The sequence below is a fragment of the Procambarus clarkii genome, chromosome 25, assembly GCF_040958095.1.
Source record: "Procambarus clarkii isolate CNS0578487 chromosome 25, FALCON_Pclarkii_2.0, whole genome shotgun sequence".
Classification (NCBI taxonomy): Eukaryota; Metazoa; Arthropoda; class Malacostraca; order Decapoda; family Cambaridae; genus Procambarus; species Procambarus clarkii.
The window spans coordinates 18,501,690-18,529,003 of record NC_091174.1 but is presented as its reverse complement, the minus strand read 5'-3'; the positions used below and the strand labels follow the sequence as shown (position 1 = coordinate 18,529,003).

Sequence of the window (27,314 nt, the reverse complement as noted above, 5' to 3'; positions counted from 1 at the left end):
CAAGTTGTCCCGTTAACATGCTGTACAAGTTGTCCCGTTAACATGCTGTACAAGTTGTCCCGTTAACATGCTGTACAAGTTGTCCCGTTAACATGCTGTACAAGTTGTCCCGTTAACATGCTGTACAAGTTGTCCCGTTAACATGCTGTACAAGTTGTCCCGTTAACATGCTGTACAAGTTGTCCCGTTAACATGCTGTACAAGTTGTCCCGTTAACATGCTGTACAAGTTGTCCCGTTAACATGCTGTACAAGTTGTCCCGTTAACATGCTGTACAAGTTGTCCCGTTAACATGCTGTACAAGTTGTCCCGTTAACATGCTGTACAAGTTGTCCCGTTAACATGCTGTACAAGTTGTCCCGTTAACATGCTGTACAAGTTGTCCAGTTAACATGCTGTACAAGTTGTCCTGTTAGCATGCTATACAAGTTGTCCAGTTAACAAGCGCTACAAGCAATCTATTCTGCATTTAACATCGTAAAAGCTTGCTGGCACTAATCTATATCTATAAATTAGTGAGTCGGTCTGTTCGAGGTTGGAAGCCAGATGCTTAGGGCTAGTTTTACTCAACTTGGCACAGTGATTGTTGTCAGGTACATGCCCAACATGGTCGGATCGGCGTCGACACAATACAAACGAGAACAGCGTTCCACGGTCGCATACCGACCCCTTGACGATTTTGACACTAGCCACCGGTTTCCGTCTGGATAAACACATTGAAAACAAGAACTTAAACATATAAAAAAATACTGTTTTTGTAAAACATTTTGTACTGATCTTAGGGAATATTAATATTAATTTTCTACTCGCCATGATTTGCCAGCAGGAAAAAGTCGTAAATTTTACAAGAAGTCAAGAGCATCACGGACCGTCCACCCCCCCCCCCCCCCCCCCCAAAACACACACACACACACACACACACCCACACACACACACACACACCCACACACACACACACACACACACACACACACACACACACACACACACACACCCACACACACACACACACACACACACACACACCCGACGGAACACTGGCACGCCTCCCGTCACCTGTCACTCTCACACTGCCTGACAGGTCGTGCACCTGTTGACTGACAGTCTCACATCATGGTGGATGCTCTCATTATGAGCAGGGTTTTTTCAGCTTGTTATAATTTCAACTTGTTATAACTGGTGTGTGTGTGAGAGAGTTAAGACACACAGGAAGGAAGAAAGGCAGAGACAGTTTTGGCGTGTCCGTGTCGACCCGGGCATCTCCGGGTATCCCAACTTATAACCCATTAAACATTTAAACATATAATAATTGTATTCGTTTTAAAATAGTTGTGTGTGATTATATAGTAATAAAATATGTTTGACTGTACAACTGGGCATTACAGATGCGAGTATATGACTGCCTTGTGCACTACAGTCAGTTCCTGAGGACTCCTGAGCCAGACCACACCAACCAACACAACCAAACATCTTGAAGTTTTAAGATGAAAATCAAGATATTTTATAGCTCTTCTTAGCAGAAGAACAAGAAAGGAAGGAAGGAACTAAGGGGAAAAACGCCAAGTTATTCCCGCCAAACACACACCGAAACTACGACGTTGGTACAACGTTCGAACAAGTTTTAACACTTCCTAACCAGTTATAACAACCAATATATCAAGTTGTAACAACGTTCTAATACGTCATAAACACGTTAAGCCAAGATGTAACAACTTTATTACAAGTTGTAACAAGCGGAAAATAGAAACAGTTTCGGTTTGTGTTTCCAGGGTTACGACTATATAGCACTGGGAAGGGATAAGGATAAGGATTTGGGATGGGACGGGGGGAAAAAGGAATGGTGCCCAACCACTTGAACGGTCGGGGATTGAACGCCGACCTGCATGAAGCGAGACCGTCGCTCTACCGTCCACTCCAAGTGCTTGGGCTAGCAGAAGAACAAGCCAAGAATGTCTTAAGGAAAAAATAGAGTGTAAAAGAAAAAAGCAGAAGGCGGTGGTGGTGGTGGTATATCTTGTGAGGGCGGCCATTACCGGCCCGGGACGGCCCACCTGAGCACTTCCACTCACAAAGCTCAGACTATGAATTTCCTGCTTATCTCAACCTGCCGCCACCTGTTGAGCGACACAGTTAACAGGCTCCCGGGGACCCGACACAGTTAACAGGCTCCCGGGGACCCGACACAGTTAACAGGCTCCCGGGGACCCGGCACAGTTAACAGGCTCCCGGGGACCCGGCACAGTTAACAGGCTCCCGGGGACCCGGCACAGTTAACAGGCTCCCGGGGACCCGACACAGTTAACAGGCTCCCGGGGACCCGACACAGTTAACAGGCTCCCGGGGACCCGACACAGTTAACAGGCTCCCGGGGACCCGACACAGTTAACAGGCTCCCGGGGACCCGACACAGTTAACAGGCTCCCGGGGACCCGACACAGTTAACAGGCTCCCGGGGACCCGACACGGTTAACAGGCTCCCGGGGACCCGACACGGTTAACAGGCTCCCGGGGACCCGACACAGTTAACAGGCTCCCGGGGACCCGACACAGTTAACAGGCTCCCGGGGACCCGACACAGTTAACAGGCTCCCGGGGACCCGACACAGTTAACAGGCTCCCGGGGACCCGACACAGTTAACAGGCTCCCGGGGACCCGACACAGTTAACAGGCTCCCGGGGACCCGACACAGTTAACAGGCTCCCGGGGACCCGACACAGTTAACAGGCTCCCGGGGACCCGACACAGTTAACAGGCTCCCGGGGACCCGACACAGTTAACAGGCTCCCGGGGACCCGACACAGTTAACAGGCTCCCGGGGACCCGACACAGTTAACAGGCTCCCGGGGACCCGACACAGTTAACAGGCTCCCGGGGACCCGACACAGTTAACAGGCTCCCGGGGACCCGACACAGTTAACAGGCTCCCGGGGACCCGACACAGTTAACAGGCTCCCGGGGACCCGACACAGTTAACAGGCTCCCGGGGACCCGACACAGTTAACAGGCTCCCGGGGACCCGGCACAGTTAACAGGCTCCCGGGGACCCGACACAGTTAACAGGCTCCCGGGGACCCGGCACAGTTAACAGGCTCCCGGGGACCCGGCACAGTTAACAGGCTCCCGGGGACCCGACACAGTTAACAGGCTCCCGGGGACCCGGCACAGTTAACAGGCTCCCGGGGACCCGGCACAGTTAACAGGCTCCCGGGGACCCGACACAGTTAACAGGCTCCCGGGGACCCGACACAGTTAACAGGCTCCCGGGGACCCGGCACAGTTAACAGGCTCCCGGGGACCCGACACAGTTAACAGTCTCCCGGGGACCCGGCTCACTTATCCAAGTCACCAGCATACACATCACGGCGTGTTGGCGACGCTCGGGTCACCACGACTGACATCAACCAGTGTTGGCGACGCTCGGGTCACCACGGCTGACATCACCAGCCAGTGTTGGTGACGCTCGGGTCACCACGGCTGACATCGCCAGCCAGTGTTGGTGACGCTCGGGTCACCACGACTGACATCACCAGCCAGTGTTGGCGACGCTCGGGTCACCACGACTGACATCACCAGCCAGTGTTGGCGACGCTCGGGTCACCACGACTGACATCACCAGCCAGTGTTGGCGACGCTCGTGTCACCACGACTGACATCAGCCAGTGTTGGTGACGCTCGTGTCACCACGACTGACATCACCAGCCAGTGTTGGCGACGCTCGGGTCACCACGACTGACATCACCAGCCAGTGTTGGCGACGCTCGGGTCACCACGACTGACATCACCAGCCAGTGTTGGCGACGCTCGGGTCACCACGACTGACATCACCAGCCAGTGTTGGTGACGCTCGGGTCACCACGACTGACATCAGCCAGTGTTGGCGACGCTTGTGTCACCACGACTGACATCAACCAGTGTTGGCGACGCTCGGGTCACCACGACTGACATCAACCAGTGTTGGCGACGCTCGTGTCACCACGACTGACATCAACCAGTGTTGGCGACGCTCGGGTCACCACGACTGACATCACCAGCCAGTGTTGGCGACGCTTGTGTCACCACGACTGACATCACCAGCCAGTGTTGGCGACGCTTGTGTCACCACGACTGACATCACCAGCCAGTGTTGGCACCACCGGACACATGCTGTAGGGTACCCGCTTGTAGCACTATTTGTTTATGAACTAATACACATTTTTGTTAGATTAAGTCATGTAATGTATGGGCTTGGTCCTTCTCCTGTTGTTGTTGTTGATGCTGCAACACACGGTCCTCCTGTTGTTGATGCTGCAACACACGGTCCTCCTGTTGTTGATGCTGCAACACACGGTCCTCCTGTTATTGATGCTGCAACACACGGTCCTCCTGTTGTTATTGATGCTGCAACACACGGTCCTCCTGTTGTTGTTGATGCTGCAACACACGGTCCTCCTGTTGCTGCTGTTGATGCTGCAACACACGGTCCTCCTGTTGCTGCTGTTGATGCTGCAACACACGGTCCTCCTGTTGCTGCTGTTGATGCTGCAACACACGGTCCTCCTGTTGCTGCTGTTGATGCTGCAACACACGGTCCTCCTGTTGCTGCTGTTGATGCTGCAACACACGGTCCTCCTGTTGCTGCTGTTGATGCTGCAACACACGGTCCTCCTGTTGCTGCTGTTGATGCTGCAACACACGGTCCTCCTGTTGCTGCTGTTGATGCTGCAACACACGGTCCTCCTGTTGCTGCTGTTGATGCTGCAACACACGGTCCTCCTGTTGCTGCTGTTGATGCTGCAACACACGGTCCTCCTGTTGCTGCTGTTGATGCTGCAACACACGGTCCTCCTGTTGCTGTTGTTGATGCTGCAACACACGGTCCTCCTGTTGTTGTTGTTGATGCTGCAACACACGGTCCTCCTGTTGTTGTTGATGCTGCAACACACGGTCCTCCTGTTGTTGTTGATGCTGCAACACACGGTCCTCCTGTTGCTGCTGTTGATGCTGCAACACACGGTCCTCCTGTTGCTGCTGTTGATGCTGCAACACACGGTCCTCCTGTTGCTGCTGTTGATGCTGCAACACACGGTCCTCCTGTTGCTGCTGTTGATGCTGCAACACACGGTCCTCCTGTTGCTGCTGTTGATGCTGCAACACACGGTCCTCCTGTTGCTGCTGTTGATGCTGCAACACACGGTCCTCCTGTTGTTGTTGATGCTGCAACACACGGTCCTCCTGTTGTTGTTGATGCTGCAACACACGGTCCTCCTGTTGCTGCTGTTGATGCTGCAACACACGGTCCTCCTGTTGCTGTTGTTGATGCTGCAACACACGGTCCTCCTGTTGTTGTTGATGCTGCAACACACGGTCCTCCTGTTGTTGTTGATGCTGCAACACACGGTCCTCCTGTTGTTGTTGATGCTGCAACACACGGTCCTCCTGTTGTTGTTGATGCTGCAACACACGGTCCTCCTGTTGTTGTTGATGCTGCAACACACGGTCCTCCCGTTGTTGATGCTGCAACACAGGGTCCTCCCGTTGTTGATGCTGCAACACAGGGTTCTCCCGTTGTTGATGCTGCAACACAGGGTTCTCTCGTTGTTGATGCTGCAACACAGGGTTCACCCGTTGTTGATGCTGCAACACAGGGTTCTCCCGTTGTTGATGCTGCAACACAGGGTTCACCCGTTGTTGATGCTGCAACACAGGGTTCACCCGTTGTTGATGCTGCAACACACGGTCCTCCCGTTGTTGATGCTGCAACACACGGTCCTCCCGTTGTTGATGCTGCAACACAGGGTTCTCCCGTTGTTGATGCTGCAACACAGGGTTCACCCGTTGTTGATGCTGCAACACACGGTCCTCCCGTTGTTGATGCTGCAACACACGGTCCTCCCGTTGTTGATGCTGCAACACAGGGTTCTCCCGTTGTTGATGCTGCAACACACGGTCCTCCCGTTGTTGATGCTGCAACACACGGTCCTCCCGTTGTTGATGCTGCAACACAGGGTTCACCCGTTGTTGATGCTGCAACACAGGGTCCTCCCGTTGTTGATGCTGCAACACAGGGTCCTCCCGTTGCTGATACTGCAACACAGGGTTCTCCCGTTGTTGATGCTGCAACACAGGGTCCTCCCGTTGTTGATGCTGCAACACAGGGTCCTCCCGTTGTTGATGCTGCAACACAGGGTCCACCCGTTGTTGATGCTGCAACACAGGGTCCACCCGTTGTTGATGCTGCAACACAGGGTTCTCCCGTTGTTGATGCTGCAACACAGGGTTCTCCCGTTGTTGATGCTGCAACACAGGGTCCTCCCGTTGTTGATGCTGAGTAATGATGCAGTAATAGTGCCAATTACCTGCCAACAGGCCCCGCGCTCCAATCCAGCCTGTTGATAAATATTATCTTAGGAAATAGTCGCTTAACAGCGTCTCCCTCGTGATCACAGGATAGTTAAATAATACTTTTGGCAAAAAGTAACAAACTTCTTTCCTATACAACATTTATAGACAGGTCGGCCGAGCGGACAGCACACTGGACTTGTGATCCTGTGGTCCCGGGTTCGATCCCGGGCGCCGGCGAGAAACAATGGGCAGTTTCTTTCATCCTATGACCCTGTTACCTAGCAGTAAAATAGGTACCTGGGTGTTAGTCAGCTGTCACGGGCTGCTTCCTGGGGGTGGAGGCCTGGTCGAGGACCGGGCCGCGGAGACACTAAAGCCCTGAAATCATCTCAAAATAACCTCAAGATAGGTCAGTGGGAGATTACAGATTACTTGTAAACACGACAGAAAGATCCCAATGTCATTATACAAGAACGACTGGATGACAAAGTTAATCATCAGAAAAGAAACTGTTAACCTAGGTAAAACAATATAATAGGCTTATATTCACTAATTACAAAAGAAATAAATTAATAATAACTCCTACAAACTGTATCTGCTAATTAGGGAGTACTTCAGATCTAACTACTCGGCAATTATGAAAACCTTGTTGGTACACCAGTTGTAGCGACAAGCTGCACACGTCCTACCTTGATGGAGGTGTGCACACCACTAACTCTAGGTCCAGGAGGCGGACAGCAAGTTGGCTGCCTTTGTGCTACTAGTTGCCACTAACTCGTCCCGAACACACTGCCTTTGTGCTACTAGTCAACACTAACTCGTCCCGAACACACTCCAATATCTTATAATCAATAACCTTGACTGGGATATTATAACATGTAATTGTTCTCTACATGTCAGCTTAACATAATTTAAAATTTACAGTTGAAAATTGGCAACATCGCCATGCTCAGTGATGTGTTGATAATTTGCATCAACAATGGCGGCTTTTGTTGAAGAATAACCCACACGTTATTTATAATATTATAATTCTCTATAATGATGTAAATGAAACTTACAACTAATATTGCTCATCAAAATCGCCTTGAAATTTCTTAATCTAAAAGTTTTACTCATCAATATTAGAGATAAGAGTTCACACTAACTCAATTTATTAATGAAAATATCTACATATGTTTGCCCCATCAACGTAGGCCTAGCACATATTAATTCTGCAATATATTATACAAATAATTATTATACATAATATAATGCAACACTCAAATTAAAGCTTCCACGCTCTCCTCCAGGAAGCTGGCTGCCTGCTGTCTCAATAATGCTTCCACGCTCTCCTCCAGGAAGCTGGCTGCCTGCTCTGTCTCATAAAGCTTCCACGCTCTCCTCCAGGAAGCTGGCTGCCTGCTCTGTCTCAATAAAGCTTCCACGCTCTCCTCCAGGAAGCTGGCTGCCTGCTCTGTCTCAATAAAGCTTCCACGCTCTCCACTAGGAAGCTGGCTGCCTGCTCTGTCTCAATAAACATACTTGAACTTGCTCTGTAGCGAGGCTGAAGCCTCTTGTGAGGGCAGGAACTACACTCCACGATTTGATTTGATAGTTGCCGTCAGAGGCAGCTAGTTTATTGTGCACCCCATACTCATCCTGTGAGCTGTAGCGCAAAAAAGGATTACAGAGCGTACTAATGATCTTTATCGGACCTCAACGGTGATTATTACACCAATTATTACATCTATCCTTCACATCTTATAATTGTAAAGTCAGGTAGTTACAGAGAATGTTCCATTTCGCTGGCTATGTATTTACATTGTTGCTGGTGTTGAATATGTGCGGCATCTCTCTAGCGTCTATCCTCAACCACTATACTGATGGCGATCCCTGCATTTAGACTGATGGCAATCCGTCAGTTTAGACTATCAATCAATCGGATTGCCATCAGAGATCAAGCCATCCAAGAGGTGGCACGGGCATGAATAGCCCATAAGTGGTAGATTTTTTGGAGTGAATGTGATCTCTGGTCGTGTAGGGATATACTGTGTACTGAGCTCGCAGTTAAATCGTCAGTCCTTACATGTGGCTGCTATCGCGGGGGAGGATACTGCTTGACAGTATTTATGAGGGTGTCCAGCTGCTGGACACCTTTTTTGACCAGAAGAATGTCAGTGTTGATGGCTTCAGGGCAGTTACTGCAAGATTCAGAGACTCTTAAAGCTCTTCTAAGGTCGTTGGTTGCTTCACATTCCAGGAGATAGTGAAGTAGTGGCTTTTCTGTGATTGTTAGGTAGAAGGTGCATTTCCTCTGTCGGGGTTCACCAATCTCCCAGTTGCAGCTGTAACCTAGACAGTCTATATAACCGAACTGCTATTTTCCCTGTAGATTCCTTTCGGGATATTTAACCTTTTTAACTAGGCCTGAAGATACCATATTGCAGAGGGCGAACCTTCTGCTACTCTCTGGTGTAGATGGGCTTTGTTGAGGCGAGTTTTTTTTATGGTGAACTCTGGGCTGGGTTGGATTGTTTTGTGGATCACTGGATGACGAGTTGCCAATTTAGCAGTTTCGTCGGCTCTCCTTTAATGGGATTCCAATATGGAATGGGATCCAGTTTAGTGTTATGTTGAGTCCTTTGCCTCTAGCTACGGCTCCTAGATATAATATGATGGTAATTATTTCTCCGTTGTCTTTCCACTGATTTTTTTTCTAAGATTTGAAGTGCAGCTTTTTAGTCTGTGTGTATGATTGAATTTTGAGTGTTTTGTGCAATCCCATATGCGAATGCCTGTTGTATGACAAACAGCTCAGTTTGAGTTGATTAGGACTTCCTCCACTCTGGCAGCCCATAAATTTCCAATGTTTTGGTCAAGTCCAACCACCAAGGCCTGTCGTATTGGGACTGGATCAGGGAAAACATGTTTTAGATTCAGCTACTCGGAACAAAAATTTCCAAGTAGCCTGAGCTATGGTGAGCCTGTAGTGGACTTAATGGGAAACAATTATCTTGCTTTTAATCATAACCGTTCTTTGAGATATTCTTTCTTGAAGAGAGGGCAAACTCGTTTCCAGTCTTAGAGTTTTAAGTCTGCTCCACATAAAAGCTCCCAGGGCAGCTCTCATAGCATTGTTTTGGACTACTACAAGCTTTTTCAACTGTTGTTGCGATAGGCTTGTGCACTTAGGTGCTGCATAGTCGATCACTGATCTGACTGCCTGTACATAATATGTGGGAAGGACTTGCAGATTGGCTCCTCCAGGGAGGGAAGTTAGCGACCTGAGGATTGCCGTTCTGGCCGCAGTTCTTTTTCTCAAGTGACCTCAGCATTAAAATTTGTGAGTCCAGAATTTTTCGTACTGATAAATGTTCACCATTCTCTTGGGTGACCCTGTACTTTGAGTTGATTGTTGGGCTTCACTATTTTCATGAGCATGGCTTTTGTCTCGGTGGGGTTGAGCCTGATACCAATCAGCTTCGCCTCTTCACTGATGCAGTCTAAGCATTTGGGTGTGGTCCTGGGTTCGATCCCAGGCGCCGGCGAGAAACAATGAGCATAGTTTCTTTCATCCTATGCCCCTGTTACCTAGCAGTAAAATAGGTACCTAGGTGTTAGTCAGCTGTCACGGGCTGCTTCCTGGGGGTGGAGGCCTGGTCGAGGACCGGGCCGCGGGGACACTAAAAAGCCCCGAAATCATTCTCAAGATAACCTCAAGATAACCTCCGCATAGTTCATCAGCCTGCAGTGTTGTAGGAGTTTCAGTCTCATTATTCTTTCTATTAAACAGTTGGAGAGAAGGGGGCTGTGAATGCCTCCTTGCGGTGTACCATTTTCATGTCTTTTGTACTCAGAGACTGTGTCATGAAGTTTTACTCTTACTTCTCTGTGTGTGAGACAGTTTTTGTCCAGGAGAGCAGGTTGCCTTTGACCTCTTTGTCGATGAGGCAGCAGAGAATAGCTGCGGTGCTAGTCAGTTCAATGGAATTCTCAAGGTCCAGGAATATCAGTATTCCTAGTCTGTCTGTCTGTAAGGTGTGCTAACAGAGTGTACATTCCACTGTGCCAACCCCTTTCTATAGTCACACACGTCCTGGTGCAGTTTAGGCATTTTCCACTCAAGTCAGCTGAGTGCCATTCTATCAGCCATCTTGGCTACTCAGCTTAGGAGAGAAATGGGCCTTTAATTAACTGGATCGTTGTGTTTTGGGATCGGCACTATGTCTGCCCTATTCCAAGCTGTAGTTCTAGTTTGAGAAGTCCAGGCTAAATAAATTAACCTTAGCATTAATATAGTTGCTACACTTTCGGTCATTGTTGTTTGTAAACAGAACGAGGCCTCTTCCTTGTTCCTATTTCTCTGTACACTAGCGGGGTTTGCCTGCTGAACCATGTTTGTTATTGGCCGGATATGGCTGGCACACACCACCTTGCTGTGTCCGCCTAAATTCTCTGGCACTTTGCCCATTAGACAGATTCCTGTGTGCCTTTCTCATCACCTCAGCCACATTTCACGTGTGCGTGTACCTAACGATTTGTTAACCGTTTTCCTTCAAAATCTGCTGTACCGATTTAATTAAAAATTGTAGAATGTACAATTGTACAATGTAAAATTTGTACAATGTTGTTAGTTCAACCTCTTGTGCTCCAAATTTGACCCACGTTGGGCGCCAGATGACTGAAATTTCTTTTCCTCTGTAATATCGCCAATGCAATATGGCCGACTACCCACAGAGATCATCAACTGTGTAACGTAGCCTAGAGCAACAAGCCCAGAATGCACGTCAGTTCTGCAGAAGTACTGATCGCATTGAACTCAAACTATTTGACAGGGAATTAGTCTGGATCGGTTCTACCAAATTAATATGATATACAGCTAGTATGAGTATAGTTCTCTCTGTATGGGGGTGACAGATTTTATGGGGGGAAGGGATCACCGATACAACCATTTGTAGATTCAAGAAATTTATCACCCTTAATCCGACATACATGGTTTGGAATTGAGACAATCTTTAGGAGAAATGAGGAGGATTCGAACTTGTGCTCTGGGTACTCCCATGCACCCGCCTTAGACCACTACACCTCGTAGTTCCTACAGATTTCCTCATTGATTCATCACATTAATATGACTTCTTTGTGAATGGATTTCACTCTGGATTTCACCCTGGATTTCACGAGGCATCATATACAAAGCTATCGATCAGGGCGGCATGTTCAATACAACTACTGCCATAATTCAAGGGATTTACACTAGCACTAATAGGATGCTTTGGACATTAATTTGCATGCACAACATTATAGTCTAAATGTATGGAAAATAATGACACACGAGAGCTACATTTAGTGGCACTCTTTAGAGCCTTCACGTGGACATCTTCAAGAGAAAACTAGACTGTTTTCTAAGAGAAGTTCCGGATCAGCCAGGCTGTGGTGGGTATGTGGGCCTGTGGGCCGCTCTAAGCAACAGCCTGGTGGACCAAACTCTCACAAGTCGAGCCTGGCCTCGGGCCGGACTTGGGGAGTAGAAGAACTCTGCCCATAGTAGGAAAACAGCATGTCAAGGATTTGGTAATAATGGTGTCCGACGACCTAACGTTTAGGGAGCATAACCAAGCAAGTATTGCGTCAGCCAGAAAAATGATAGGATGGATTACGAGAACCTTCAAGTCCAGAGATCCCATCACAATGGTTGTACTTTTCAAATCACTTGTGTTGTCCCGTCTTGAGTACTGCTCAGTACTCGCTTCCCCCTTCAGAGCAGGAGAGATTGCTGAAATTGAGGGAATACAGAGAACATATACGGCACGCATAGACGAGATAAAGCACATAAATTATTGGGATCGTCTCAAAGCTCTCCAAATGTACTCACTAGAAAGGAGACGAGAGAGATACCAAATAATATACACATGGAAAATACTGGAGGGACAGGTCCCAAATCTGCACAGTAAAATACCAATATACTGGAGTGAACGACATGGAAGAAAATGCAGAATAGAACCAGTGAAGAGCAGAGGTGCCATAGGCACAATCAGAGAACACTGTATAAACATCAGAGGTCCACGGTTGTTCAGCGTCCTACCAGCGAGCATCAGAAATATTACAGGAACAACCGTGGACATCTTCAAGAGGAAACTAGATTGTTTCCTTCAAGGAGTGCCAGACCAACCGAGCTGTGGTGGGTATGTGGGCCTGCGGGCCGCTCCAAGCAACAGCCTGGTGGACCAAACTCTCACAAGTCAAGTCTGGCCTCGGGGCGGGCTTGTGGAGTAGAACTCCCAGAACCCCATCAACCAGGTATGAAGCAGGTAAGCTGGACACACCAACCTTGAGCTACGAGTCCCTCTCGTCCTACAATACTTGGGCACAACCTCTCAGACGTTTGTAATCTTATCTAACTGGGCCATCAGGTGGGTTGTCACGCATGTAAGATACAAATGCTATATAATACAATTGTAATTACTTATATTAAACACCACTATAGTTACACACACACACACACACACACACACACACACACACACACACACACACACACACACACACACACACACAGGATATAGAATACGAGATGAAGTCCTTCATGAAACGAACAGAGAAAGATCTAGGAGTTGATATCACACCAAACCTGTCTCCTGAAGCCCACATAAAAAGAATTACGTCTGCAGCATATGCGAGGCTGGCTAACATCAGAACAGCTTTTAGGAACCTGTGTAAGGAATCATTCAGAACCTTATACACATCATATGTAAGACCAATCCTGGAGTATGCAGCCCCAGCATGGAGCCCGTACCTTGTCAATCACAAGACGAAGCTGGAAAATGTTCAGAGGTATGCCACTAGACTAGTCCCAGAACTAAGAGGCATGAGTTACGAGGACAGTCTGCGTGAAATGCACCTCACGACACTGGAAGACAGAAGAGTAAGCGGAGACATGATCACTACCTACAAAATTCTCAGAGGAATTGACAGGGTAGATAACGATAAACTATTTAATATGGGTAGTGCGCAAACAAGGGGGACACAGGTGGAAACTGAGTACCCACATGAACCACAGGGATGTTAGAAAAAACTTTCAGTGTCAGAGTAGTTAACAGGTGGAATGTATTAGGCAGTGCATGTGGCCGACTCCATACACAATTTCAAGTGTAGATATGATAGGGCTCGAGCTCAGGAATCTGTACACCAGTAGATTGACGGTTGAAAGGCAGGACCAAAAGAGCCAAAGCTCAACCAACTAGGTGAGTAAAGCACAACTAGGTGAGTACAACTAGGTGAGTACACACACACACAGAGCCCAATAGGCTCAGGAATCTGTACACCAGTTGATTGACGGTTGAGAGGCGGGACCAAAGAGCCACAGCTCAACCCCCGCAAGCACAATTAGGTGAGTACACACACGCACAAAGCCAAGACCGAACCAAAGCTACTCCACTGTCACATCAGGAGAAAAACAACAGTGAAAGAACAGGTGATTAAACTTAAAACGGGTGAGGACAGGTACACAGAGAATGACAAAGAAGAATGTGAAGACCTCAACAAGAGATTCCAGGAGATCTTCACGATAGAACGAGGTGAAGTCCTTGAGCTAGGAGATGTGGCAGTAAACCAGGAGGCCTTGGAAGAATTCGAAATTACCAGGGATAAGGTTAAGAGGCATCTCTTGGATCTGGAGGTGAGAAAGGCTGTTGATCTGGACGGAATCTCACCATGGGTACTGAAAGAGTGTGCAGAAGTACTTTGCTTGCCACTCCCCATGGTGTATCGAAGGTCACTAGAGATTGGAGACTTACCAGAAATATGGAAGACGGCTAATGTGGTCCCAATATTAAAAAAGGGTGACAGACAAGAGGCACTGAACTACAGGCCAGTGTCCTTAACTTGTATACCATGCAAGGTGATGGAGAAGACCGTGAGAAAAAACTAGTAACACATCTGGAGAGAAGGGACTTCGTGACACACCACCAACATGGGTTCAGGGAGGGTAAATCTAGCCTCACAGGTTTAATAGAATTCTACGACCAGGTATCAAGGGAAGGGAATTATCAGGGAAAGCGCCAAGACCTTACGACCTCACGTCACAGGGAGACCGAAGAGTTAGTGGGGAGGGACATGATCACCGCATACAAGATTCTCAGAAGAATTGATAAGGTAAAGACAGACTATTTAACACCAGGAGCACACGCACTAGGGGACACAGGTGGAAATTGAGTGCCCAAATGAGCCATAGACACATTAGAAAGAACTTTTTCAGTGTCAGTAGTAAACAATTGGAATGCATTAGGCAGTGATGTGGTGGAGGCTGACTCCATACACAGTTTCAAGTGTAGATATGATAGAGCCCAGTAGGCTCAGGAACCTGTACACCAGTTGATTGACAGTTGAGAGGCGGGACCAAAGAGCCAGAGCTCATCCCCCGGAACCACAAGTAGGTAAGTACACACACACACACACGCCGCCATTAGTGACGTGAGGCGGCTTAACACTACAATAATGTCGTCGCCAGTGCTTCTGGTCTTGTCACCACAGCAAGAGGCAATTACTGGAGAATGATGCTGCCGTTTCCAGGAATTTAAAGTACCGTCGATGATGTGAGCTCTGTAAAAAGGTGGTCATCATGTGTTTATCCACCAAGCCACGGTTACCCTCGCTATTCCTCAACAGCATACATTCAACACTATGTATGCAAGTATTATCAAGTATGCACTTGGTCATACATGTCATGCGACCTTATGTAGAGAGAGGAGAGCCCAAACGTTTAGCAATTTCAGCCACGAAGGAGAGAACGAGTTAGCAAGCCCACACATGGCCCCAGGCTCCTTTCTTGTTCGCTGCACAAAACCTCTGTATAGATACACCAATCAAAATGTAGCTTCTACCTTGGCCTCTCGCCGGATTGGTTCTTTCTTAGACTCATGTGACGTCGTCGGGAGTATGCACACCACACTCCAACTCTGCAGTGTGATGTTATAGTGGCCAGAACACGCCTGTGATATAGGCGTATCTGGCAGCTTTCTCAAAACCCAAATGTCGAATACACCATGTGTCAACCTTGTGAAAGTGTCGAATACACCCATGTGTCAACCTTGTGAAAGTGTCGAATACACCCATGTGTCAACCTTGTGAAAGTGTCGAATACACCCATGTGTCAACCTTGTGAAAGTGTCGAATACACCCATGTGTCAACCTTGTGAAAGTGTCGAATACACCCATGTGTCAACTTTGTTAAAGTTGTAACATTATGTGTTAAAATGATATTCACAAACAGTCAGTCAGACAGAATATTTGAGAACACCAGGTGGGCTGGCCTGAGTAATTAAGGGATCTCATCTTTGAGAAGTAATGACCACAGGCTGACCAAGGGTCAGGTCAGGTCAGGTGACCTTGCCTTCTGCAAAGCCGATAATCGCAGACGGCTGGCTAGGGTGTGTCCTTCATTAAGACACGCTGCCTAGGGTTTTAAGTAGAGCCTGAGGTTACCTTACTGGTGGGCGGGGTTTAGCTCTAAGATTCCCATAAATACCCAGAAAACTGTATATTCGACAGCATTGGTCAGAAGACATCAGACAGACACAGAGGATCGAAGGTCGTGCTGGAGCGAGCCCACAGCCAGCCCAGGCTGTCAGGCTGGATGGGGGACTCTTGTCTGTCTAACGAGTTCCCCGCCTCTCTATCTTAACTTAGTCTGATTCCCTTGGAGAGTTGAATTTAAGGCGACTTATTTGTGTTTTCCCGAACTTAGGTGTTGTGTGATTGTCAGGGGCAGACAGCTGTATTGTTCTCAAATTCTTGTGTAATGACTCGCATTGTATTTTAATCTTGACATAGTGAACCTTAAGTTAAATTGCCTGAATTATGATGTATATCATGTTAAATATAACTGATGAATTTATGGGTTAAATTGTCTTTAACTTTGTTCCCTAAAGCTTTGAGAGTTGAGGCGGGAGACTGTGTCTGCGTTTACCGATTTTATGATTTTAATGAGTACATGTTTAGAGTTGATACGTGAACTCCTTTGATTATTTTATGATAGACAAGTTCAATTTCTTGTCTTGTATGTACTGACTTAGGATGGATGGTGGCAGCCCTTTCTACTTTCTACATTTTCTACTTCCCCACACCTCCCTCACCCCTCTCTACCTCCCTCACCCCATACCCTCACTCATTTCTTTTCATTTTTATTTTCCGTTCGTGGCAGTGTATAGTATTAGAGTTCTCTAGAGTTACAGGTAACTGATCAGGTTACAATGCCTTGTTGAAGTAGCAAGGTAATCAAACACCTAGGTGACAAGGTGTTGAACTAGAGAGGTTGCAGTAGGAACTCGGGGGAACTCTAGAATAGTTAACTAAGGGCAGGATAATGGACTAAAGAGAGCTGTTTACCCCGTACCCGTTACAAAGTGTCGAATACACCATGTGTCAACTTTGTGAAAGTGTAGAGTACACAATGTGTCAACTTTGTAAGAGAGAAAACATGCACTCCCTTGAACATTATATGGTAGAATGTCCCATATTGACTGACTTTCGCCCTCCTGGGATGAGGTATGCTGCACTCTGTAAATACTATATGAGAACTGGAACACTTGATGATATATTGGACTTGTACCCAAGATAAAGGAGGCCGCGGTCTACTACGCGGCCCGGTCGACGACCGGGCCGCGTAGTTGCTAAGCCCCGAAATCATCTCAAGGTAACCTCAAGATTGACTATGTAATGCATAAGTTATACAGTGTGATGTATCTATATAACCTGAGCTTGTAAAAGCATCTTTGTGTGTGTGTATGCAGAATATGTGGAAGCTGGTCAGAATTGCATTTCACCTTTGTAAAAGCACATTAATGACACAATGTAAAAAGACACCTCGAATACTGTTTATGTAGGGCAGACGTAAATATGTGTTTTTATGTATGTATTTTGAAAATATATATGTTTTTATGTTAGATTAGCATTTTAAAAAGCACTACAATCACCTTCTGTGGTTGATTACTCAATAAATCACTGAACTATATGTTTAACAGATCGCTCACACTGTCCATGGAGGACAGAAGAAAATGTATATATGCTGGTTAGCATTGTAAATGTCTGGCCACGTCTGTGGTAGATAATAATAATAATTAATAATAATATTAAAAAATCCTCCCACCCTTTGTGAGGTCAAGATCTACTGACCGCTAGCAGCTAGTCGGTTCATTTTGAATTTCTAAGATGAACTGACTACAATCATGGTGAAATCACCATATAAAATGCCGGCGATCACCTATCCAATCCACAAGACGAATAAAGCTTCCCTCATCTCTTGGCATTACCAGACACTGGACACCAGACCACATACCTTGTCTGGCCTGAGAATATGACGTCGTACTATCCTGGGTCATAGAACTCGGTGGCACTCCATCCTGGAATAATGATAACCATACTTAGTGTACAACATATATCTCTACTATGGGTGCGCATATATATCAACTATGGGTGTGCACATACCTCAAGTATGGGTGTGCACATACCTCAAGTATGGGTGTGCACATACTACAAATATGGGTGTGCACAAACCTCAACTACAGGTGTGCACATTGTTATGATCACGGCCTGCTGGAGAAACGAGTCTCCTCTTTGAGAGTTATTCTGCAAGACCTGACCTAACTAAGAGGACAAAGAAATATAAACATGAAGATACATACGTAAAACAATTGGTTAAATTTGACAAATAGTTTAAGAGTATGGGCAGTGAACAAGAATATATATAAATGACTTGACATGGGATGCGGATGAATACGGATTCCCGCCTCTAGCCGCCCAGTAAGCAGCAACCTCATGGGGTTGACGCCTATAATACATCAAGGGGTTGGAACTAGGTATGGGCGTAGGTTCCGGCTGAGGGTTTGGCAAAGGAGTCGGCGAGATAAGCTGCTGCCGGGCCTCGGCAGCACTGGAAGAGGCTGCCCAAAGACCACCAGCACAGGGCCCACCGAAACGGAGTCCTGCTTCACGGCATCCTTTTTCAGTACCAGAACCATTTCCCTGCTCGCACCAGCGCTCACAGCAGGGGCAACAACCCTCCACACTGGGGAACCCACACATAGGGGTGCGGTGGGGAAGGGGGGCACAGCAGCAGGCAATGAGCCCCCCCCCCACTCCAGCCCAACAGGCTGGAGTGGGGGGGGGGGCTCATTGACCAACAGGCACCGCAGGAGCCCTAGGTCCAGCACCAGCATCATCATCAGAAGAAGACATCAACTCCTCAAACTCCCCCTCATCCGCAACTCACGGCCACATGAGTTACCTTAACCGGAGGAACCGGGTCAAACACCACAACAGGCTTCACAGCGTGCACCTCCACAGGCACACCAGGCACCTTACACAACCCCCCCATCACGAGGCAGTGCACTGTCACGGCCCACAGCGGATGCTACGATCCCCGGGACCACACGAGAATCCAACGCCACATCCACAGCAGCCGGAGGTGGGGGAGGAACCACACGCACCACGTTCCCAACACCGACACTACCAGTCGGGAGGTCTGCAGACAACCCTGGCTCAGCAACCACCGCACGGCACACAACATCCGGAAGACCCACCAGCTGCACGTCGATCAGGCACAGCATCCACGGCAAGACCGTCATCAAACAGAGTCCTCCAGGACCTCCAGTGGGGAAAATCCTCCTCCCGGAAGAGGTTCACACATTCTATACCGCCAGCACGGTACCCCGCCGCCTGGTGCCCAGGTAAACCGCACCGGAAGCAAGTACGGGGCTGGCCAGCATATATAAGATCCGGATGTAGAATCCCATAATCTGAAGAGGACGGGATGGGACGTCCCATTCGGGACGCCTTTCAGCCTTCCAGATGAAATTACGTTCGTACGGACGTTCAACACCCGCCCAAACCTGCCGAAATAATGCCGCAATAAGTCTTCAGGGAATACACTCACATACGTTGCCAATCCACTACGATCTGAATCGGTCACAGATCCAACATCACCCGGCAACTGGAAGGAACGCCAGTCTTAGTGGCTGATAAAATCCCGGCAGCCAGAGAGCTCGACTTAACCACCACCCAGTGACTGGAGATGATCTAGACCCCACCGACAACGTCTAGGGCCGTTCACAAAATGTCAAACAAGACAACATATACAGCACGGTAGTCCACAATTCCGGAGAACTCGGGGCCAAACGTCAAGGTCCGTTTCACCAGGAGTAATGGCATCCCCCATCACACAGGCCCACACGGGGACTGGACCCGACAAGGTCTCGCCAACAACCGTCCACGAGAAGCGCCGAGGCAAAACTCCCGCATTTGTTGTTGTCATTGTATTGAGTTATATTATGAATGAATTGACGCTTTGCAACGAGTCTCATTGGTCAAAACACCACCAGCGTGTTAACATAATTCTCTCTGCTCTCTAAAGGAAAATATAATACAGCAATGCATAACAAAGAATATATTTAGATTTGTGATCAAGAGAGATGGCCTACATGTGTGCTTACGAGTTTATTGACCTTTCACGTAAACGACAACGTATGATAATTTTATGTATTAGTATTTGGCGGTTGAGGCAGAGACGAAGTGACGTCACACACAAAACGCTTCCTCGATCATCGCTGACCGTCAGTCAACAACAACATAAATTTCGTGTTAAAAGTTGTTAGTAAACATTTACATTTGTTAATATATTTGAAATACTACAAGAGACTACTTGTGGTCGGTCTCGAGCCCATTTCTTATGTGACGATGTGCACAGAATTTTGTATCTAGCTCATCAGGACTGTAACTTGTTAAGCCGAATAAATGTTGGGGTTCAGTTCCTGAGCCCATTATGTGCCTCTATAACCCTTTCCACTACTGCCCACAGGATGAGTATGGGGTGCATAATAAATGAACTAAACTAAACTAAGCTAGTTGATACTTTACACGAATGGTGGCAAGAACTAATTACACATCAACATCAGGAATAGACAAGAGAATCACACAATATATAATTCATTATCATTTAATATTACTGACAGCTGGAAAACAAAGTGAAATGAATAGGAACCATGTGATATGTATTCGAATCCCGAGAACAATTAGTATTTAATTAGGTAAATACATTACTTAATATTATGTACAGTTGACCAAATAATTAAGGGAGACAATATATTATATATATGTATATATATATATATATATATATATATATATATATATATATATATATATATATTTTATGACGATAATCTCTTTCAAGAGAGATTGAGCCTGCTCTTCCCTATATCATTCACATCATTTTTCAAGTACAAGATACTATATTGAAGATACATCCACCAGTATCGCCAAACGTTTTGCCCAGGAAGCAAAGCGTACCTTGCACCACCCGACACGCCGGCTCCCCGCCCGCCGTCAACGAGTAAACTACCCATTCTCCGCCTGCCTGCTCCTGATTGGCTGGTGTATCGCCGGCCACAACTGCACCTGCACTCACGCCCCCCTACCTGAGTCGACGTCTGGGCCAGCTCACGCCGTATTCCTCAGAATATCTCTGTGCTCTTAGAAGTTGACATCTCTCTCTGGTAGACTAAGCCCTGGCTGTCGTGTACTAAGGGAGGTGGCAGCTTTAGCCAGTATTCTCAGCACCTGATTCTTATTATTATTGTCTTGCACTTCATTTTGTTTTAGAGTAAATTTTACATTCATTAATTATTCATGTTTTGTTTGTTGACTTGTTTTGAATTTTACGTAAGCCAAGGGATTGTCTTTGTTCATATCTTGTTTTCTAAAGTAATTAAAATTTCATTGTGTATATTTTGTGTGTCTTCCCATTACCTTACCACAGACAAACAGGCAAGCAGTCTCTTTTTTTTTCTGTAAATGTGACAAGGCATTGCCACCTGCCATTGGAGGACTGCCGAACATCAACACTCCAACACTTTACCGTCACAATATATATTATATATATATATATATATATATATATATTATATATATATATATATATATATATATATATATATATGCGAACAAGCCTGAATGGTCCCCAGGACAATATGCAACTGAAAACTCACACCCCAGAAGTGACTCGAACCCATACTCCCAGAAGCAACGCAACTGGTATGTACAAGACGCCTTAATCCACTTGACCATCACGACCGGACAAAATGAGGTGATAGCCGAGGCTATTTGAACCACCCCACCGCCGGCACTCGGATAGTAATCTTGGGCATAGCATTTTACCAAATCACCTCATTCTTTGGGGCACACGTGAGGAACACAAATGCGAACAAGCCTGAATGGTCCCCAGGACAATATGCAACTGATATATATATGCAATATTGCGTTGCTTCTGGGAGTATGGGTTCGAGTCACTTCTGGGGTGTGAGTTTTCAGTTGCATATTGTCCTGGGGACCATTCAGGCTTGTTCGCATTTGTGTTCCTCACGTGTGCCCCAAAGAATGAGGTGATTTGGTAAAATGCTATGCCCAAGATTACTTGGCATAGCAATATCGTTGCCATCAGGGATGACCTGCAAATTAGAGGTATATGGACGCACTGTGCGAATCCGACTCCTCCTCTGTCTCTATCTCTCTGTTTTAGTCTCATGTAATTATTTGGGCAATTATGCATACTATTACGTAATGTATTTGTTTACCAAATTAATTTAATAACAGTTGTTCTCAGGAATCAAATAAATATGACAGTCCCTATTTATTTCAATTTGTCTCCCAGCTGTCATTAATATTAATTGATAATGAAGGAAAATACTTTTTGATTCTCCTGTCTATTCCTGATGTTGATGTGTAATTAGTTCTTGAAACCGTTATTTGTATAAAGTATATCAACTATATTTGCAACTGTAAATGTTTGCTAACCACTTTTAACTTTAAAAACAATTGTTGTTGTTGTTGTTTTAGGGGGTTGTGTGGTTGACTAACGGCCAGCGACCATCGAGGTAGCCTCTTGTGTGTGTGACGTCACGTCGTCTCTGCCTCAAAATGCCAATAAATAAAATTTACATAAAAGGTCAATTAACTCCTAGGCACAAAAGTAAAGCCATCTCCCTTTTTTCACGAATCTACACTAATTTTTATTCGCTGCTCTACATTATACTTTTACACTTTTCTTACACTACACTTTTCCTTTCAATTGCAATGTGAATTATATAAACCTGCGTATAGTGTTTTGACCCCTTAGACGTCATTACAAAGCGCCTATTTATTCATAATCTAATCCATTACAACAACAAAATAGCGTTGCCATTTTGCACGTTCCAGGAAACAGAGAGGTACAGCCCCACTCAACTGTACTATACGATTAAGAAGAGAGAGAAGTCAGTCTGCAGGCGATGAGTCACAATAACGTGGCTGAAGTATGTTGACCAGACCACACACTAGAAGTTGAAGGGACGACGACGTTTCGGTCCGTCCTGGACCATTCTCAAGTCGATTGTGATGAGGAGGTAATAAATAGGCAAGAGAGAGCTGAGGAGGAAAGTCAGGTGTAGGGGATAGTAGTAATGATAACTGCAGAAGGCCTATTGGCCCATACGAGGCAGCTCCTATTATAACCACCGAAGGAGATAGTAATAGGAATAAGAAGAGGATAGCAAGGGAGCGTAGGAGAAGACAATGAACAGAAAAAGGGAGAAGAGAGAAAGAAAAGGAAAGAGAAAAAGAAAGATAAATGGAAGGGGGAAAGCTTATGTTAAGTCACGTTTGTTAGAAAGATTAGAGCATTTGAGTATATACTGTGAAAGGGAAGAGTCCACAGCAACAAAGCCAGGACTCAAGTTCATGTTGGGTACATTGTGTATAAGAGCCGATTCTACAAGACAGCGTCTGTGTAGAGTAGAGGCAGGAAAGATTATTTTGGAGGGAGACCAATCAATGGGATGATTAGAATCCCTCACATGGCAGAAGAGAGCATTGTTAGTGTCTGCAGACTTAACACTTCTCTTGTGTTCTTTAAGTCTGTCATTCAGTGTACGGCCAGTTTCGCCAAAGTATTGGAGAGGACAAGATGAACAGGAAATAGAATAGACACCAGCAGCATTAGAAGCAGGAGGAGCAGTGTGAACTAGATTGCTACGAAGTGTGTTAGTTTGTCGAAAGGCGAGTTTAATGTCAAGAGGACGAAAGGTATTGGTAAAAGTTTTGAGTTCAGATATGAAGGGAAGGCATAGTACAGTGCTACTAGTGTTGGAAGCAGGTTTAGGATGAAAGAAATTTCGTTTAGCTTGAGAGTAGGCACAGTTGATGAAATGCAAAGGATAACCAAGGCGAGAGAATGATTTGTAGATAAAGGCAATTTCAGAATCAAGAAACTGAGGGTCGCTGATGCGTAGAGCGCGGAGGAAGAGAGAGACGAGGACACTTTTCTTAACAGAAGGAGGATGGTAGGAAAAGAAGTGAATGTACATGCCACTATGCATGGGTTTACGGTAGACAGAGAAAGAGAACCCAGACACAGAGCTGTGAACATGAACATCAAGAAAGGGAAGGAGGGAATTAGATTCCCACTCAACTTTGAAATGGATAGAAGGAGCCAGATTGTTAAGAGAGGCGAGGAAAGGCTGGAAAAGATTAAGGTCATGAGGCCATAAAGCAAAAATGTCATCAACATAGCGAAGCCAGAGAGAGGGACGAGTGTCAATAGAAGCCTTTATTGCCTGACCCTACCTCATCATCACAATCGACTTGAGAATGGTCCAGGACGGACCGAAACGTCGTCGTCCCTTCACCTTCTAGTGTGTGGTCTGGTCAACAGAAGTCAGTCTCAAACAACACTGTCACAGTACGAAGTACGTAGAGCAGGGCAAAGTCCTGACAGTTCTTTTTGAAGTATATCAAAGATCAGGTTCAAGACAGGGGCCAATATACACCATTGGTCCAGTCATTTATCAGTTACCTGACCCTGGCAGGTCAGGTAACTGATAAAGAACAAAATAATGGGTAGCATTCTAAGAAATTTTGTCTCTGATTTACTACAGAATAATTAAATATTTGACCTATAGCTGAACAAATCTATGTAGGTGGTGAAGAAGGCAAGTTGAATAGTTTAGTCATTACAAGGGACGAAGTTATTAAACAGATGTATAAATTAAAGACAAATTCCCAGGACCAAACGAAGTCTGCCAAGGTCCTAAAAGACTGAAAGGAAGACTTAAGTGAGCCTTTGACTTTCCTATTAAACACTTTACTCGACTCATTACAGTCGAGTAAAGTGCCCGAATCGTGGAAAGGTGCAAATATTGTGCCAAACTTTAAGGGAGATTGATCACTTATTTCAAACTATCGTTCTGTTATCCTAACTTCTATTGTCGGGGTGTCTGGTGTGAGGAGGATAGCAGAACACGGCTTGTATTGTAGGTCGGGCCTCGGAGGGGGAGATAATGAAAGGCGGGGGGGGGGGGAAGGGGCTTCTTGGAAGAGGGCGCTGGGAATATGTTACGAGTAGTGGTATGGGGCGAGGGTGGGGAAAGGGGAGGAGAGGAAAGGAGGGGGTTGTATGGGGAGGGAGTTGTATGGGGAGGGGAGGGGGTTGTATGGAGAGGGGTTGTATGGGGAGAGGTTGTATGGAGAGGGGAGGGGTTGTATGGAGAGGGGAGGGGAGGGGTTGTATGAAGAGGGGAGGGGTTGTATGAAGAGGGGAGGGGAGGGGTTGTATGAAGAGGGGAGGGGAGGGGTTGTATGAAGAGGGGAGGGGAGGGGTTGTATGAAGAGGGGAGGGGTTGTATGAAGAGGGGAGGGGAGGGGTTGTATGAAGAGGGGAGGGGAGGGGTTGTATGAAGAGGGGAGGGGAGGGGTTGTATGAAGAGGGGAGGGGAGGGGTTGTATGAAGAGGGGATGGGACGGGTTGTATGAAGAGGGGAGGGGTTGTATGGGGAGGGGAGGGGTTGTATGGGGAGGGGAGGGGTTGTATGGGGAGGGGAGGGGTTGTATGGAGAGGGGAGGGGTTGTATGGAGAGGGGAGGGGTTGTATGGAGAGGGGAGGGGTTGTATGGAGAGGGGAGGGGTTGTATGGAGAGGGGAGGGGTTGTATGGAGAGGGGAGGGGTTGTATGGAGAGGGGAGGGGTTGTATGGAGAGGGGAGGGGTTGTATGGAGAGGGGAGGGGTTGTATGGAGAGGGGAGGGGTTGTATGGAGAGGGGAGGGGTTGTATGGAGAGGAGAGGGGTTGTATGGGGAGGGGAGGGGTTGTAGGGAGAGGGGAGGGGTAAGGAGGGGGTTGTAGGGAGAGGGGAAGGGTAAGGAGGGGGTTGTATGGAGAGGGGAGGGGTAAGAATGGGTTGTATGGAGAGGGGAGGGGTAAGGAGGGGGTTGTATGGAGAGGGGAGGGGTAAGAATGGGTTGTATGGAGAGGGGAGGGGTAAGGAGGGGGTTGTATGGAGAGGGGAGGGGTAAGGAGGGGGTTGTATGGAGAGGGGAGGGGTAAGGAGGGGGTTGTATGGAGAGGGGAGGGGTAAGAATGGGTTGTATGGAGAGGGGAGGGGTAAGGAGGGGGTTGTATGGAGAGGGGTAAGAATGGGTTGTATGGAGAGGGGAGGGGTAAGAATGGGTTGTATGGAGAGGGGAAGGCGTCTGGAGGGAAGCGTCACTCACACAACTGGTGATATTCGGTGTCATGGGTAAAGGGGAAAAAACAAAGTAGCCATCTGGCCGTGGTCCGGGGAGGGCCGCCCCCCTCACCTCCCCTCATACACTAGCCTCACGCGGCTCTCCCCTCAGCTCTCCCCTCACACACAACACCTTCCTCACGCCTCACGACAAACCTTTCCTCACCTAAGACGCGTGTCTCACTCTCCTCCATCTTCCCTTCGTGTGTCTCATTCAACCTAACTCATATGTCTAATTTCTTCCCCTTTGCAGATGACACTAGGATCTTCATGAGAGTAGGCAACAGAGGACACGGCGAACCTCCAGTCAGATGTAGATCAGGTCTTTCTATGGGCTACAGAATATAATATGGTGTTTAACGAAGATAAGTTCCAGCTCATGCGCTATGGAAAAAAATGAAAATATAAAAACGGAAACCACGTACAAAACTCAGGCAAATCATAACATAGAACGAAAAGGCAATGCAAAGGATCTGGGTGTACTTATGTCGGAAGACCTTACCTTTAAAGAACACAATAAAGTAGCCGTCACAACTGCAAGAAAAATGACAGGTTGGATAACAAGAACTTTTCACACTAGAGATGCTATACCGATGATGATACTTTTCAAAACGCTTGTGCTCTCTAGAGTGGAGTACTGCTGCACAATGACAGCCACTTTCAAAGCTGGAGAAATTGCTGACCTGGAGAGCGTGCAGAGATCCTTTACTGCTAGAATCCACTCAGTAAAACATCTAAACTATTGGGACCGACTAAAGAGCCTAAAACTGTACTCCCTTGAGCGCAGGCGGGAGAGATACATAATAATTTACACGTGGAAAATATTAGAGAGGCTGGTCCCAAACCTGCACACAGAAATAACATCACATGAGACCAGAAGACATGGCAGGATGTGCAGAATACCCCCGTTGAAGAGCAGAGGTGCAACAGGTACTCTGAGAGAGAACTATCAACATCAGAGGCCCGAGACTGTTCAACACGCTTCCACTACACATAAGGGGCATAACTGGCCGACCCCTCACAGTGTTCAAGAGAGAACTGGATAAACACCTCCAAAGGATACCTGATCAAGCAGGCCGTGATTCAAGCGTCAGGCTGCGAGCGGCCGTGTCCAACAGCCTGGATGATCAGTCCGGCAACCAGGAGGCCTGGTCGAGGACCGGTCCGCGGGGACGCTAAGCCCCGAAATCATCTCAAGATTACCTGAAGATAACGTCAAGATAACCAAGTATCATCATCCATCACTGTCCGCACACACTCGTCAGTCTTCACGTTTCTCAACTTCAGAATTTTTACTTCTGAACTCTTCCAGATTTCCAAACATGAAAATCTACCGCTATTCTTATTTCTAACTCATATTCCAGTGGTAAGTCTCACTATTTCCTATTCATCATTATCATTTATGCTCGGTAATATTCCTCATAATCT

General features: G+C 46.9%; 1 protein-coding gene across 1 annotated transcript; it reads right to left on the bottom strand.

Annotated features, from left to right (window-relative positions):
* Positions 1-566: 566 nt before the first annotated feature.
* LOC123756523 (putative uncharacterized protein DDB_G0268364) lies at positions 567-18,671 on the bottom strand. The gene is made up of 4 exons (XM_069330948.1): positions 18,582-18,671; positions 17,634-17,697; positions 5,410-6,366; positions 567-703 (listed from the first exon to the last, which is right to left on the bottom strand). Exons 1-4 carry the CDS (start codon positions 18,669-18,671, stop codon positions 567-569), a joined length of 1,248 nt encoding a protein of 415 aa, XP_069187049.1.
* Positions 18,672-27,314: the final 8,643 nt, after the last annotated feature.